Raw genomic sequence first — 15,930 nt, 5'->3', positions numbered from 1 at the left:
CACCCGTGGGGAAGGCAGAGCAGCCACCAGGGCTACGGGAGCTCCCTTCCCAGCCCTGGGAGAGCACTGCCCAGGGCAGGAGCGCAGCTTCCAGGGTGAGGTTAAGACGGAGGATCTGCAAAACTCCTTTGCCTCAAGGTTTGAATCGCCTTGATGCAGCACAGAGATCCCTCCAAGATGGCTTTTCCTAGTCTCCTGTGTGCTCCCTCCCACCAGAGATGGCCGGGAAGGGGGTCACCCCCACCCCAGGGCTCTGGTGAGCCCTAGCGTGCCCTGAACAGGGCCAGTGGCTCCCTGCCCATAACAGAGACACCTGTGCAGGCGGTGTGGAGCCAGGCGTCTTTATTGGCCCCTCTGGCAGCCATCAGACATTGTTGGGGTTGTAGCACAGCATGTTCAGCTTGATGTTCTCATCCCAGTGACGCAGCAGCAAGAACAAGTGCCTGGCTGCCCCTTTGAGACAGCCCACGTCCACCCCCTCGGGCAGCCGCTGTGCCTGCAGCCACGCATCTGCCTTGGCCGCCACCAGCTCCCACTCCTCAAAGAAGCCAGCACAGCGATGCTCCAGCCACGCCAAAGCCACTGCTGTGGCCCAGCTGGCACTCTCCAGGTCCTCTGGCCCCACGTCCTGCCAGATCATGCCAGCCTCAGAGGGAGCGGCTGAGTGGGGGCCGGTGTCGGACTCAGAGCCATGCCCACTATCCGCCTGCGCCCACACGGCTGCACTGGGCACCTCGGAGCAAGTGCTCCGGGACGGGGGCGAGCCAGGCTGTGAGGCTGCAGTGAGCTCCTCGCCCTCCTCGCCACCGGGCCCTGCCTCAGGGCTGCTTCTGGCCCCGGGGGACACGGGGCTGAGGCTGGCTCGGTGGGAGGCGTAGGGAGAGGCCCGGCACAGGCGGTCCAGGGGGATCTGCACTACTTCGGAGAAGCTCTCGGTGAGCTGGAATGGCCCCCGGGCTTGCTGCAGCTGCACCTGCATTGGGGGGCGCAGGTGACTGGGAGGGGACAGGCAGGGGTGCAGCCCCCAGCACTCATTGGTGGGGGCCACAGGAGTGTCCCTGGGGCACAGGGACTGCACAACTTGCCCTGTCCCCCCCATCCCCAAAGCCAGCAAAGGCCCCCAGGGCTGAACAGCACCGTCTGGGTTTGCACCCTCAGCTGGGTGCCACTGCTGGCGCTGCTGGGTGCTGCCTGGGCAGCTGAGCTGCAGCCCAGCAGGGAAGGTGCCTGCTCAGCACACCCCGGGATGGGATGGGGACATGGGGACGGGGCCCTTACCAGCGGGAGGTAGTCGTGGCTGGCGTGGTTGCTGGGACGCTCGCTTTCTGGGCTGAGGCACTGCGGCCGCAGTGCCAGACTGGGCCCCCTGCGCCTGCTCAGGCTAAACCTGCGGGGCAAAGAGGAGAGTTAAAGGGGCAGAGGGGTGCAGTTTCTGAAAGGCAGCTGGACCCCCAGCCTGCTGCAGGGATGGGGCTGGAGCACCAAACCCCTCCCCTTACGCTGCAGGAGCTGGCAGGGAGCATTGTACCTGCAGCACCCAAGAAGTGGCATTGTCCCGCTCTCTGTGCAATGTGCCATTTTTTGGGCCCTGGCATCCCTCCACCCTGCAGCCTCACCTGGAGCCAGTGATGCTCTCCGTGGATTTCTGGGAGCCCATGGAGGTGGTGGAGGGGCTGGTTGGAGGCCCTGCAAGGGGGGAGGGCTGAAGATGGGGGGCCATGATGCACCCAGAGGTGCATCCCGCTCCCTAGCACCTGTGAGGGTGATTCTGTGCCCGTGCCCTCGGCAATGAGGGCAGGTGTGGGCACAGCAGATGCTCCAGCTCTCAGCTGCCAGCAACAGGGTGTTGGGGGCACCCCCAGTCCCCCACCATCCAGCCCTTGGCCCCCTCCACCCTGGACGCACCATTCGAGCAGTTCTGCTTTTCCGAGCCATAAGTAGGGGAGGAGACACTGGCTGGAGACCCTGGGGTCTCATCTCGCTCTGCAAAAGAACAAAGCCCTGAGGGCCCCTGGGCTCCCGGCACCCTCACATCCACAGGGGCTGCTGTGCTGCCACCCCCATGTCCCCCCGTCCCAGTGTGGGGCAGGTGCCTCTTTCCAGGCATCCACAGTGCTCCAGCCAGGACCAGACCCATGCAGCCGTGAGCTGAGGGTCCCCAGTGACCCTGGTGCTCGGGAAGGTCACTGGGGAGCATAAGCTGATGTAAGGGCCCAGACTGGTACCTGCAGCGACAGGGGCCTCATCCTGCTCCTCCGCATCTCTCCGCTGGTCCACACCTGCTGAGGAGCTCCTGTGGTGCCAGTTCCCCGCCGTGGTGGCTTGGGGCCGGCTGGCTGAGCCAGCTGCAAGGAACGGTGCCACCTCAGCCCTCTGTCCCCTCACTGCCCCGTCCCCAGCGCCCTGAGCCCCCTGGCTGTACCTGTGCCCCACACCTCGGGGGCTGTGGGCAGGGCTGCGTGTGTGGCAGTGTCCACAGGCACCAGGCGGGTGTAGAGAGAAGGCACGTTGCAGGCTTTGCTGGTTTGCATGGCTTTCAGGCGAAACCGGCGGGCAAAACCTGCCCGGAGCGAGGCAGTTAGATGTGGGGGGATGCCAGGGCTGCGCTGGGGCAGGGGGACACACGCACTAGCACCCACCCTGCTCCAGCTCGGCTTCCCGCTGTGCCGCGTTCTCGTTGTCCCGGATGACAGAGCGAGCTGCCAAGCAGTGCAGTGGCTTGTCCCAGGCTTTGGCCGCCCGCCGTGGGGGGTCCTCCCTGCCCAGCCCCTCCCGGGGCTGCAGCAGCGATTCCAGTGAGGCCGTCACTTCCCACGACACTGGCTTGCCAGCTTGCAGCGCGTGGATCACCACCTGGCAGCGCAGGGGCAGGCTGCCATCAGCCACGCTGGCATCGGCCAGGCTGGGCTCCCCCGGCTCGGGTGCTGGCGAGGCGCTGAAGAGGTAGGAGGGCTCCACCAGCATGTCCCAGTCCAGGTGGGTGGGCGAGAGGAGGTTATCTGGGCAATGGCAAGAAGTGGGCTCAGCAAGGCAGGGGCATCCAGCTCCATCCCCGCCGCCCTCATCCCCTGGAGCCAGCACACACTTGACTCCACTGTGCTGGGCTGCCGCTGCCGTGCCTGGGGTCCCAGCTCATCCAGCCGCCCCTCCAGGGACTGGTTCCTCTTCTGTGACACCTTCTCCAGGGCCCGACAGAGACGGCGGGCATCCAATTCCCCATGTGGCGAGGAAAAGCTGCGGCCGGCCAGGGCAGTGCGTGCCAATGCCTTCTTCTGCCGCGCCAGCTCCTCTGTGCTCAGGGCCACTGTCACCTGCAGCAGGGGGGAGGCTGCCAGCGAGCCTGGCAAAGGCACTGGCACAGAGCGCAGGCTGCGCCAAGCCGTGATGGGGCACCTGCGGCCCCGGCCGGCTGTTGGCTGGAGCCGCTGGCTGACGCCCAGCCCTGCCGCTCTGCAGGCTGGCACCCGGCAGCCTCCCAGGGCGGTGGGTGATGCTCGCCAGGCTCCCCATACACATGGGAAGGACCGACAGCACGGAGACAGGAGTTTGCAAACATCCCTGGGGGTTGACTCAGGCTGCCGCTGAGGCAGGAGCCGTTGGCAGGGATTTCCATGTCTGCGGAGTGGGGGGCTTAGCTCAGTTGCTCAGACTGGATGATGCAGTCCCCAGTGCAGAGTGATGTCCCTGCACCAGGGTGCTTCACCTAAAAGATACCACGGGGCAGCAGTGCCTGCGCTGCCTCTCGTGCTGGCAGTGTGGAGCCAGGGGAGGATCGTTTGCACTGCAGGGAAATCACTTACGCTTGACATTTCAGCAGCAAAGGCCGCCAGCTGTGCTGCCGTGTGGTGGGAGCAGGTTACCTAACCTGTGCCACCAGCCAGGAGCACGTCCTGGAGCTGGGTGACAGCTCGCCTCACCTGGCCTTGGAGCCATCAGCACCGGGGGAGCTGCCTCTCCCTGTCCCCCAGCGACCTGGCTGGGTTTTAAACCCAGGTACGAAGCAGCAGAGACTTGGCTCATCGCTAACCAAGTGTTGGGTGGCATTGGCCAAGGGCTGAAGGAGCCAGGCAGAGGCTTAGACAGCCCACCCCCTCCTCTCCAGCTTGGCAAGTTCATTACCTGATGCCGGCCCAGCTATTTTCATTTAATTTCTGTGGCCTGAACAAGGAACTGGCTAGGGGGTTTGTTAGCCACCCAGCTGACTGCTGGCCGGGGAAGCTGGGGGACCAGCTGCTTGGTCCCCAGCTGTCCTATTCCAGTAGGGCAAAACTACCCAAGGAGTCACCTCGCAGCACCACAGCTGATCCTCGTTTAAAATCCAGGCTACATCACTGGTTTCCAGCCCACGTGTCTGGGCACAATGGGGCAGCGAGACCCTTGGTAAGCCAGGAGCAGCTCCACCCCACCGTGCATGAGCCACTGCAGCCCGTTGGCATCCTTACCTTGGTACGAGCTGGGGCAGAGGGCAGCGGGGCGGATTTGGTGGAGGACTCGCAGAGGGACAGGCTCTTCTGGCCCTGCTGGGAGGTGACATCAGTGCCAGGGGCTGATGAGCCACCCTCAGGGGCCACATCGCGGGAGCCGGTGGACTCGCTGCTGGTGGAGCTGCGGGAGAGCAGCCCCCGGCTGCGGTCGGTGCTGACAGAGCAGTGCGTCAGGATGTACTGCTCCTGGATGTAGGAGGGCTGGTAAATCCGCTTCCAGATGTCTCCCCCTGAGATGGGATCCACACCTGCCCAGCAAGCGCAGACCCTGTCAGCCCACGGCTCCCAGACCTGCCCCCCACCCCAGCCCCGGCCCCACTGACTCTGTTCGGATGCCTCCGTGCCCCCAGTGAAGAGCTCCAGGGAGGCGTCCCCAGATCCTGGGGTGTTCCAGGGTGGCTGTCGGTTCTCTCCTGGACTGGGCACCTCCTCCTGGGAAGGGAATGCTGAGCCCCGGGAGCCCCGATGAGCCCCTTCCTGGCCCTGGCAGAGAGAAGGCACTGCCGTCAGCACCCCAGCACGGGGTGAAGGTGGTGGCACCAGGAGTGTGCCATCCCCCCCATGCCAGGGCGGCTGTACCAGCGGGCGCCTGTCGCGGAAGCGGGCGATGCTGTAGAGGACGCAGTAGCTGATGAGGCGGTCGCCGGGGTAGAGGGCTGGGAGCTCGGTCGGTGAGAGCAGAGCCTCCATGCTGTCAGGGACATACCAGTCGATGGTGATGTCGCTGACAGCTGGCTCAATCGCTTTCTTCAGGGACTTGATCAGCTGGGGCAGGGAGAAGAGCCAGTGTCACATATCGCTGTGACCTCTGTGTCCCCCCATCCCTGCCTGGGCTTTACCTTGGGCTGCAGCCTCTCGTCCGGGCTCAGGAACTCAGCGCAGCCCCGGCTCACCTTGGCCAAGCCCTTCAGCAGCCGCCGGCATGCCCGCCGGCCCATGCCAAAGCTGAAGCACCTGCAGGAGAGAGCCAGGCGATGAAAAGCCCTGGCCAGGCCAGTGCTGGGCGCTGGGCAGCCCGGTGGTGAGCCCTGCCATGGGGGGATGGGCAGGGGGATTTGATAGCCAGAGATGCTGCCCCGGCTGCATGAGTGGGAGCACCCCGGGGAAAGCTGAGTGGATGGGCTTGGGGCACGTGATGGGTGAAGAACATGCTTGGGGCTGATGGAGGGGAGATGTGGGGCTGCAGAAGGTGAAACCATGGGAACAGTCCAGGGGACAGAGACCACCGTGATCCCACCGCAGTGCTGGTGCATACCTGACGGTGCTGGCCTGCCTGCGCACCAGCCGGAGGATCCTGCCTGCGTTGCCCACCGCCGCATCGGTGAAGAGGAAGAGCTGGCGGGGGTAGCCATGGTGGAGGGGCTGCGCCAGCGCCCAGCCCAGGGCTGCCAGCAGGTTGGTGCCACCTGCGTCTACCCGCAGCCCACCGAGGTGCTCGCAGGCACGCCACAGCGTCTCCTGCCCGCGTGGAGAGCTGGCCTCGCAGCGGTCCCCTGGCTCGCCAGCCCCGACCCCATGCCAGGGAGCCGGGAGGGGGGATGGAGAGGGGCTGGTGGGGGGATTTGCCCAGCAGCACTCACATTGCTGCAGAGGCGGCTGGATGGGAAGAGCGGCTTGACGTTTGTGCCGAAGCCAGCGATGTTGAGTAGCGTCCCCGACGGGAGGCTCTTCAGGGCCACCAGCAAAGCCTCCTAGGGTGACAGCAGGGAGGGCTGCTAAGGACCAGCCACCCAGGGAGCATCCTTGGCCCCGTGGCCATTGCCTCACCTTGATCTTGTCAAGGTCAGGGCCATTCATGTTGCTGCTGTGGTCGACGAGGAAGAGGACCTCGCGGGTGATGCTCTGCAGGTCCCCAGGGACACCCCCCGCCACCGGGCAGAAGTTCAGCATCAGCACGGGGTTGGGGAAGATGTCTTTGTGGAAACGTCTCTGCACAAAAGCCACCTGCAAGCCAGGTGGGCCAGGGGCTTTCTCGCACCCCCTGGCCCATGCTGAGGTCTTCCTCACCCACATCCCACCACCTCCCACCTTCCTCCTTCTCCTTGCCGGGCCACCAGTGGCTGTGTACTGTCACCTGTCTTTCACCGCTGCTGTCCTTCCTGGCAATCCGCACATAATCCCGGCGGCTCCGGATGTGGGCTTCATACTCAGGGTATGTCACGGTGCCATCCTCCATCACAAGGTGGGGGTGGTGGGGCTCTGTGGGGCACAGGGGGTGTTCAGAGTCACCCTGTGCCACACGGGGCTGAGGATGCCCCAGATGCTTTTAAGGCAATACCCCTCTCCCCCAAACCCGCCAAAGGCATGGTCCCTCCTCACCGCAGGGGTAGAGGATGATCTCCAGGTCCCTGTCATAGCGGTGGGGCTCAGCCAGGGTGACACAGGTAGTGGCAGCAGAGCTGGCCCAGGGATCAGCATCAGCTCGCAGGGCGTGGGATGGGCTTTCCAGCCCTGCGGGGAGAAGGCAGCAGCAGGGCAGACCCTTGCACCCCTGACACCCCCCCCCGCCCCCGGACTCCATACCTGTGCCAGACCTGGCGCTGCAGCAGGGGCTGCTCCCTTCCAGCTCTAATGGGATTAACTGGGCTGGCAGCAGGAGCATGTCCCTACCAACCCGCATCCCTTCCTTGCCTGTACTGGCCCCCATCCACCACACCTCCTCAGGGAAGGGGGCTGCTGACCCAGAGCCATCCAAAGCCACACACAGGGCGACTTTGGGGGGTCCCTTTGGGAAAGGGCTTCTTTGTGCATAGGGAGTGCAAGAGGACACCAGAGCAAGGGGGCTCAGCTCTTCCTAGAAGCGTGGAGGGACCAGGGGGACATCACCTACGTTTTGGGGAGGTTTTGCCCAACAACCAACACCACCTGAGCCGCCCTCCCTACCTGCCAGCAAGCAGGGGCCCTTCACCAGCAGCTCGAAGGCAAACTCGTAAGGAAAAGGGTTGCAGGGCTGTCCCCGAAAGACATCCATGGTCTCCACAGGCACTGTGGGGGATGGCTGGCTCCGGGCACCTGGCCCCCCGAAACAGCTGGTGGGGCTGTGAGGGGAGAGGCTGTGATGGCTCCCACCCCCACGCCCCACTCACCCAGCATCAGCATCCCCCCCTCCCCCGGATGGCGGAGACTGAGGAAGCCATGAAAATCACCATAGAGCCAACCTGTCGTCACACAAGCTTGCCGGCTCGCACTCGGGGGCGGCGGGGACGTGGGGCATGAGGACAGGGGGGAGAAGGAGGCGCAGGGCCCCATCCGGCAGCGTGGCCAGCTCCTGCGCTGTGCTCAGGGTGATGGCCAGGCTCTCTGCTGGGCACAGCGTGCCTGTGACGATGACAAAGGTGGAGCGCTCCACATCTTCATCCAGGATGAGGTGGCCTGGGCAGGGGAGAGATGGGAGGGGGGGGGGTGTCAGTGGGGTGTGTGAAGTTGCGGGGGGCATTAATTGAACTAATTACTTTCAAAGAGGACAACAGAGAGCAGGTGTAACAAGGGGCATGCAAAGGGACAGGTAAAACCCCAGGAGAGGTGGAGGAAGGGGAAAGAGGAGTCTGAGATCTCCAGTCCCAGAGACCCTCCAAAGCACCAGGGTAGCCTGGCAGGAGCTCTCAGCCCCCCCATATCGCCCCATGCTTCATCCCCCCTTGTTCTGAGCCTCCCAGCCCGGAGGACCCAACAGGATCACCCGTGCCACGCACTCACCGCTGGCACAGCGGCGTGGCCGGCCGGGGCTGGGGCTGCACTGGAGGCAGCAGTCCTGTACCCGGTGCCGGTTCTGGACCTGGAATGTCACCCGCCGGCTGCCCACTGCCGCCTCGAAGCCAGCCACCACCTCCGACTCCTCCAGCGGGTAGATGAAGATGCCTGTGGGTGGAAGAGAGCCCTGAGGCAGATCCCAGCACGGACACCACCACGGCACAGCGTGGCCCATGGCAGCACCACTCAGAGTCTGACTGACTCACCGGGTGACTTAGTTGCCCGAGAGCGGGACAACACACAGGAAGGACCCAGAGCCTCAGTAGCCCAGAAAAGGGAGGGAGGATGAAACCCCCCTCATCCTCAGTGATGGCAATGGGTTTGCTCAGCCTCACTCTTCTCCTGCCCACAGGGTGATGCTGCGTGTCTGCCGTGCTCTGCCCTCCCCGGTGGCCTCTGCCTTTGCTCCCCAAACTGAGCAAGGTTTGGGGGCCAGGACACAAGTGGGCTGGAGACGGGATGCTCTCCAGCATGGGTGCTTTTCTGGGGCTGCACAGGCAGCCCAGATTCCTGCCAACCCCAGAAGCTCCCCCTTACCTTCCACAAGCTCCTCATGGGGGTTGGTGTACACAAGGTGAGCGGTGATGCTCAGGGAGTACCCGTTGGCACAAGCCTTCACCCTGGAGCTTTTCAGGGGCAGAGCCTCCCAGGAGGAGAGGGCGTACAGGCCAGGCATGGTCCCTCAGCGGGCAGCTGCGGGCAGAGGGGAGGCAGGTGCTGGGTGCTCGGCGATGGGGTCTGCCAGGAAGGGGCTTACGTGCACAAGCTGCATCCATCTGCCCAGCCTGCAAGGGGGAAGCAGGTCCCCATCCCTCCCCATCCTGGGGACAGTGCTTTGCAGCATCGATGAAACACATGGACCTGGACCCAGATCTCTGCTCAGACCCCAGCCCACCTGCAACCTGGGTCTGGAGCCACAGGAGCCTGCAGAGAGCAATTCTGCCCCACAGGTAAATAAGCCTTGCTGCTGAGCAGCAAAATTACTTCTCCCATGGGCAGCAGCAGTTACATACAAGCCCCAAGTTCTGCCAGACAAGCAGAGACTCCTGGACAGGACAGATAACAGCCAGCAGCACACAGCCCATCTCTCAGCCAACCCACAGCAGCTGGGTGGTTTCAGAGCCTCCCCAGACCATCTCCCATACTGGCCAGGAGAGGAGCACCTGCTGCTCCCATCTCCATCCACCCACAGAGCTCACCAGTGTAATTCGCTTTTTTTTTTTTTTTTTTTTAAAAAGGGTGAGTAGCCCACAGTGTAACTAGGACAAAACAACGAGCAGTGTTTGCTGGGGGTTTAATAATTAACAACAAGGTCAGTGCTGCACTGAAGAGCAGCACAGAGGGGAAGGCCCTGCAGTGGGGGAGCCTGGCTCAGGGGATGATGATCTCTGCCTCTGGGTGAGAAACGCTCAGCACAGAGATGGATGCGTCCAGCATCCCACCCTTCAGCAGCAGCTGTGGGAAGAGAGGCGGCTGGGCACCAACCCACCAACCACCCCTCTTCCCCTTGGAAAAACCACCTGGGAGAAGCATCCCAAATGACTGCCTGGAGCCAAGGCATCTCTCTAACATAATGCACCCTGTGCTATCAAATACTTGTGTGAAATATTCAGGTCAGCCTTAGCCCTACCTCTCTGTGAACAGTGCGTGTGGATCCCACTCCAGGCATGGGTCTACACCTCCACACTGTATCCCCTGCCCACCCCAAGTGCCTGCAACCCAACAGCAGCGAGGTCCCCATGTCACACTGTGTGCCAGTGCTCCAGCATGCAACGTGCCCAGGGCAAGGGCAAAGCCAGGTACAAGCGAAACATCTGGTCCCCCCACTCCAGTGGCCTTCGTCTCAGGAACATCTTGTACAAGTGTCAGTAACAAGAGGCTCAGGGTGCCCCCGGTATGTGGTCACAGGGTGCCTCTCCCAGAGCATCCTTGAAGGCAGAGCAGGGCTACATCCTTGCAGACAGCACCAGGATGGAGTCCACGGCTGGGCAAGGCAGGGAGCCCCCAAGAAGCACAGAAGTGCATTAGCAAGGTAGCTGCATCTCAGGAAAATAAGTCCATTATGCAGGAGGGCAGCTGTTAATCTGCTCAACTGGCATCACAGGGTTATGCTGGCAGGCTCTGGCCATCCAAGCACCCACCACCATCACCAGTCCTCCACCCTGTATGCAGAATGCTGCACACACTGCTGAGCGTCCGTCCCCCCCCAACCCCCTCCCAGCAGCAGCACAGGGTCCCTGCACAGCCTGGTTTTCCTCCACACTGGCTGTGCCACTGCTGGGAACATCACCAGCCAGGTCCTGCCCTGACCACAGCACCCAGGTGGGGTCTGGGACTCTCCCAGCCCAGCCACAGTGAGCTATTGAAGGCTGATTTCCCCTCAAAACCCTTCCATTTGTTCCCAAGGCACCCAGCTCGATGCTCAGCAACGTGCCTGCTATTTGCCATGCTGCCCGCTGGCCCGGGCACTACCAGCTTGTTTACCAGGGACTTACTGGAGAATCCATCCCAGCTGCTTTTTATCACTTCTCTTTACATTTACCCTCTCAGAGTAAACAGGCCCCATCTGGCCCTGCTGCACTTTACGCTGGCTGCTCTAAGCCCTGTGGTAATGAATAAAACCAGACCCAATGGTCCTCGCCCCAGCATCTTAGTCCTCGTCCCCTGGGGCAGCAAACTGTCCCCAGGTGCCAGCATGGCATCACCAACAGGTCCTTGGGCCCGTCCCCAACATGGTCACCAGTGCCTTTACGGCCCCTTCCTTTTCCTCCCTTCCCACCTGCTGCTCACAGGAGCTGGTTTAACTGACAGCATCCCACATACGGAGGGGGTCGCAGCAAGAGCAGGGCTGGGTGCAGCTCACCAGCTTGGTGGCAAAAAACCCTTGGTGAAGGCGAGACTGAGCTAACTCTTCTCTAGGTCAGAATAACTTAAAGTTTCTCTTCTCACCCGTGGATAGGTTGAGTTTTCTAGCGTGGCTGCTGCAGCAAGCCAGGTGCCTGAGCCCAGCAGACCCTCCTTAGCTGTCTGCAGAGTTGTCAGAGTCTCACCTGCTGCAGAAACAGCCGCCCACCCCAGGGTGCAGCATGATCCCGGGGAAGGATGAGACCAGCCCTGGCACAGGCAAACCCAGTGAAAATTTCCAATGGTGACAGAGGCACAGACCGGTGCAAGAGGAGGATGGAAGGAGAGGAGCCCAAGCCTCTGTGGCAGCACCTGGAGTGAGGAAGCATCACTGCCCCTCCTGCTCACCTGCGTTACCTACCCCCTGCTTCCCTTGCTTCCCTTCCCTGCAGGATATTCCTGCATGGCTCCGCTGGGACAAGACACAAGGGCAGGAGAGTGAGATCTGTCCCAACTCCTGAGGCAGGGAGGAGGCCACGGAGGCAGGAGGTGATGGCGCTGCTGCCCAGCACCCATGGGGCATGGCGCTTTGCAGGGAGCCCAAAGAGGAGGAACGGAGGGGAAAGGGATTTCCCTGGCAGCTGCAGGTGAAGGGGACAGGGTGAAGAGCTGTCCCCAGCCTAAGCCTCCAGCCTGTGGTGCTGTGCCCTGGCTGGCACTGCTTCTTCATTTGCTGGGAAGTCAGAACAGAGTCTGCTGCACACACACATGTACACACACTCTGGCACACGCACCACATGCAGGACCACCACGTCCAGGACCTATGCTGCTGCTCTCACCCCTCCAGAGCCACTAAAACCCCTGGAAAACCCGAGTCCCGTGCCACGGAGCAGGAGTTACTTGCCCTCAATGCACCCTGACACAGGCACCCCCTAAATAAAAGGTCCCAGCCCCACGGATTTCCCCCAGCACAGGCACACGCAGGTGGAGCAGCCCTGCAGAAGGGTCCCACTGCTCCTCTGGCCACAGGACATTTCTGGCTCAGGCCAGGGACCGGTGGCTGATACCCTGGGGCGTGTTCCCAGCAGTTAGTAGAGCCAGCCCTGTTGGGTCCATGCCGGATGGTGATTTCAGCACTTTTGGGGCCCTGCTGCCTCATCTCCCGCCTCTCACCCCTCCTGCAATCCAGGACTGCCCCGAGAGCCCGCGTGTGACCCTGGGGCACCCAGGAATTGCAGGATACTCACAGGGTCCCGGGCCACTGGGGTTCCAGACTCTCCCCCGCCCCTGCCCTTACCTGGAGGAAGAGGAGGATGACACAGGGACTGCAGGCTCCGCTCCGCACCCGCTGGGTCCCTGCCCTCTGCAGAGCCCTCTGCCCTAGGGGTGGGTTTCCCGGCCCCTCTGGCCTGGGGGCTGCAGTACCCCGGGGGGATGAGCGGTCCTTCCCGGCCTCTCCCTGCTGCAGGCTCCCTCTCTGGCACTGGCTCCTTCACCGCCCTCGCTCCATCCCTCGCTCCCTGTGCCAGCAGCAGAGCTGCTCCAAGCCCAGCCTCATTAAAGAGACACACTCCCTGGTACCGTTGCCTCGGGGAGGGCTGGGGGATACGCTGGTGGGTGGTGCTGGGGGTCTCAGGGGATGACCAACACTCCCAGGGGGTGACAGGCACTGGCCAACAGCAGAGCCCACTGCTGTGGGCTGCTCTGCACCCAGAGTGGGGCAATGTCCAGGCAAACTTGGGTGCTGGTGAGACACCAGGGTGATGCTGTTGCACCCACAGACATGGGGTGTGGCTGCCAAGGACATGTAGCTGCCCCCTGTGTCCCCTCACAAACAAAGCACAGGGCAAAAAGCAAACCCCCATCAGCCAGCTGAACTCTCCATGGGTCACAGGCATCACAACCAGCTTTGTTAGGAAAGGTCTCAGCTGCCCTAAGACTGCCACAAGAGGACCACGCACAGGTGGATGCTGAACCATCTCCAAACCCAGATGCCCTGGGGTACCACTGGGGACATCTTCACTAGCCTCCATGTGCTGCAGAGAAATCCCAGCCCCAAAAAGCAGGGAAGAGGGGGGATTTGGGGAGAGCCCAGCCTTTGGGTGACAAGTGTGACAGCAAGCCCCCTTGGGGAGGGTGCAGACAGTCAGGAAATCCCAGCAAAGCCAGGACATGTCTGCTGGCAGGGACATTTCATAACCCAGGGAGTGCTGGGAATCCCTCCACTGCCACTCCCAGCTCAGCATTCCCAAGCGGGACCAGAGAAAACTGTCAGATTTGGGGCTAATCTGTGCCCTGCTTCTCCCAGGCAGCTCCCTCGCTGTGCTATAGATAGGGCTGTGCTGCTGCGGCTCTTTTTATAGAGCAGGCAGAGGGGAGCCACCCCCCTCCCATGCACTACAAAGCCCACCATCACAGCCACGCCAAACCCGGAGCCAGCCCAGCCATGCAGGCACAAACCAGGGCAGAAAGAGCAGGCAGTGCTGGCGAAGGGAGCAGTCCCCAGTCCTGGGTAGGTGGGTTTGGTGTGGCACCAGAGCAAGGAGGCCTGGAAAAGCAGCATTTCCCCATTGTATCTCACCTTAAGCCGACCCACGCACCACTATGGCTTCGGCTCCTCAGCACGGGTTTCACAGGTGACAGCAGGACCAAAGGAGGAAAATCTCAGCAGAAGATGCCCTTTGCCGCACACAGTAGCCCAGGGCACACTCCCTCCTCCCAGTCGCTTACCCTGCACTTCAGCCAACACAATTATCTGGCAGAGAGGCACTCTGTGCATCCCTGGGGTGCTTGCAAGAGCATGCTGAGCCATTCCCTCTCTCTGTGCAAGATGCCCCACGGCACACTGCTTCCCCTCCTTGTGCTGCACAGGGAGAGAGGAGAGCTTAAGTGTGCAGCTGCTCTCCTTCCCTGTCATTTATGACCGCAGGAGAAGGATGCTAGCCCATATATTACCCCCCCATGACAGACGCCAGCTCTGCGTGCTGCTGGAGGCACAGCGCACACCACAGCACATCCATGCAGCCTGCATGGGGCTCCCGCTCCCATCGTCACAGCAAGCGCCGCAGCTGCTCCAGCCCCAGATAAAAAAAATAATGCAAGCTTTGATTTTTCTCTGAGATATTGTTTCTAGGCCAAGTTGAGGCAAAGAAAAGCATCCAAATGCAAGTGCTGGGTTGGTGCCACCAGCCAGGGTGACAGGGCTTGGCCAGCCCACATCATCAGACACTGTCTGTGGCACCAGCATTACAGCAGGTGAATAACCACAGCGTGGGCGACACAGCCGAGCCTCCCCCAGGCCACCAGCTACCTGCAGCAGCCCTGAGGGGATGCAGACAGGCTCCATCCTGCTCCGTACAGCGCTCACAACAGCATCAGACAACAGGCATGCATGTCCTCACTCTGCACCATCACAGCTTCCCTACAGCAGCTCATCACAGCCACAAATAGACCCCCAGGGAGCTCAGCATTGCTTTTCAGCAGAGTGCTGAGCTCAGGCTTGCATTAGATCCTGCAAGCGCAGACCCAGCTCAGCCCAATGGCTCCATTCAACGCCCTCACACCCCAGCAACCCCATGCAGCCCTCACCAGCAGCTCCCACACTGCCCATGGGACTGGTCATGGTCTAGGTATTTACACCCAAATCACCTGTGCCTTGTCCTGGGCTTGTTGAGCTGAATTATCACCCAGAGGCATGGCTGGCTGGAGGGAGCATGGACCACAAAGCTCTGACAGATGCTCTCAGGTCCTGAGGCACTGATAAGCCATACAAATTTAGTGCTATGGGAGGAAACAACCTGAAGCCTAAGGAGATACCAGCCAGTGTTGGGCTGGGAGCAGCTGTGGCTCCTCAGACCTAGCTGAGGGGCTGCACAGGCAGAGGCTCTGCCTGCGGGACGAGGGGCAGAGGTGTCCTGTTCAGCTATCTGCTGCTTGTTCATCAGCTCAAACTGAAGAGATCCTGAGGATACGTAGCCGTGGAGCATGCTGGTGTTCCAGGTCAAAATGAGGTGCACCTTAGGTTACCCTGCGCAGTATCGGCCTGCCCAGTTGCCGGGGGTTACCGCGGGGCTAGAGGGAGAAGGCAGCAGGTAAAGGAAACATCGGCTGGGACAGAGATGGCTCCCCTGGGGAGAGAGGCTGGGAAAGCGTTCCTCCTGCCTAGGTGGAACCGAAACTCTCCCAAGATGCTGGTGCAGGGAGATGGGGCTGGAAGCCCGGCTCTGCCAGAGCCAGGACACGCCGCGGTGCCGGCTGGCTCCTCTGCCTGCGGCCGAAAGCAGCGGGGGCTGGCAGCCGTGGGGCAGCCGCGGGGTCCCGGGCCAGCCCCCCCGCCGGGGCAGCCGGCTCCTGCTGGAAGCGAAACTCCGTGGGTGTCGGGAACCGAAACCGGCGGCGCTGCTGGCGGCGGCCCCCGCCCCCTGCGCGGCGGCCCAGCCCTCGACCGGGTGAGCGCTACCGCGCCCGCCGCTCGCCGCTGCCCTCCTCCCGCGGGGCTTGGCAGCGCGGCCGGGTCCGGCCAGGTCAGCCCGTCCCTTCGTGCTGGGGGCCGGGCGCGGCCACTGCCCGCAGGCGGGGACGGAGCGCCGGGCGCCGGGGCCTCCGCCCGGGGGCGGCGGCTGAGGGGTCAGGCGGGAGAGACGGGGCCGGGAGAGGGAGCGGAGGACGGGAACCGGCAGGGGAACCGACCCGCAAGACCCCCGGGGCGCGGGGGGCTGCAGGGGCCCGTCCCCAGCCCAGAGCAGGACGCTGCTCGGGGGCCGGGCGGTGTGGGAAGGCAGCGGGGGAGCGAGGCGGCGGCGGCCCGGCCCCGACGGGCGGGATGGCCGAGCGGCTGCTTCCCTCTAGCGGG

General features: G+C 62.8%; 1 protein-coding gene across 1 annotated transcript; it reads right to left on the bottom strand.

Annotated features, from left to right (window-relative positions):
- Positions 1 to 51: 51 nt before the first annotated feature.
- VWA5B2 (von Willebrand factor A domain containing 5B2) lies at positions 52 to 12,563 on the bottom strand. Its single transcript, XM_037407588.1, has 22 exons — positions 12,376 to 12,563; positions 8,772 to 8,927; positions 8,181 to 8,342; positions 7,643 to 7,856; positions 7,368 to 7,522; positions 6,804 to 6,935; positions 6,559 to 6,683; positions 6,252 to 6,428; positions 6,065 to 6,175; positions 5,740 to 5,942; positions 5,324 to 5,438; positions 5,064 to 5,249; positions 4,808 to 4,967; positions 4,443 to 4,732; positions 3,086 to 3,311; positions 2,640 to 2,999; positions 2,423 to 2,560; positions 2,226 to 2,345; positions 1,906 to 1,983; positions 1,617 to 1,686; positions 1,279 to 1,387; positions 52 to 973 (listed from the first exon to the last, which is right to left on the bottom strand). Exons 2-22 carry the CDS (start codon positions 8,908 to 8,910, stop codon positions 365 to 367), a joined length of 3,879 nt encoding a protein of 1,292 aa, XP_037263485.1. The 5' UTR covers positions 8,911 to 8,927; positions 12,376 to 12,563; the 3' UTR covers positions 52 to 364.
- Between the last annotated feature and the right edge of the window lie 3,367 nt (positions 12,564 to 15,930).

The sequence above is a fragment of the Falco rusticolus genome, chromosome 13, assembly GCF_015220075.1.
Source record: "Falco rusticolus isolate bFalRus1 chromosome 13, bFalRus1.pri, whole genome shotgun sequence".
NCBI classification, from domain to species: domain Eukaryota; kingdom Metazoa; phylum Chordata; class Aves; order Falconiformes; family Falconidae; genus Falco; species Falco rusticolus.
Note: the sequence above shows the minus strand (reverse complement) of the source record. Positions and strands in the feature narration are given on the sequence as shown.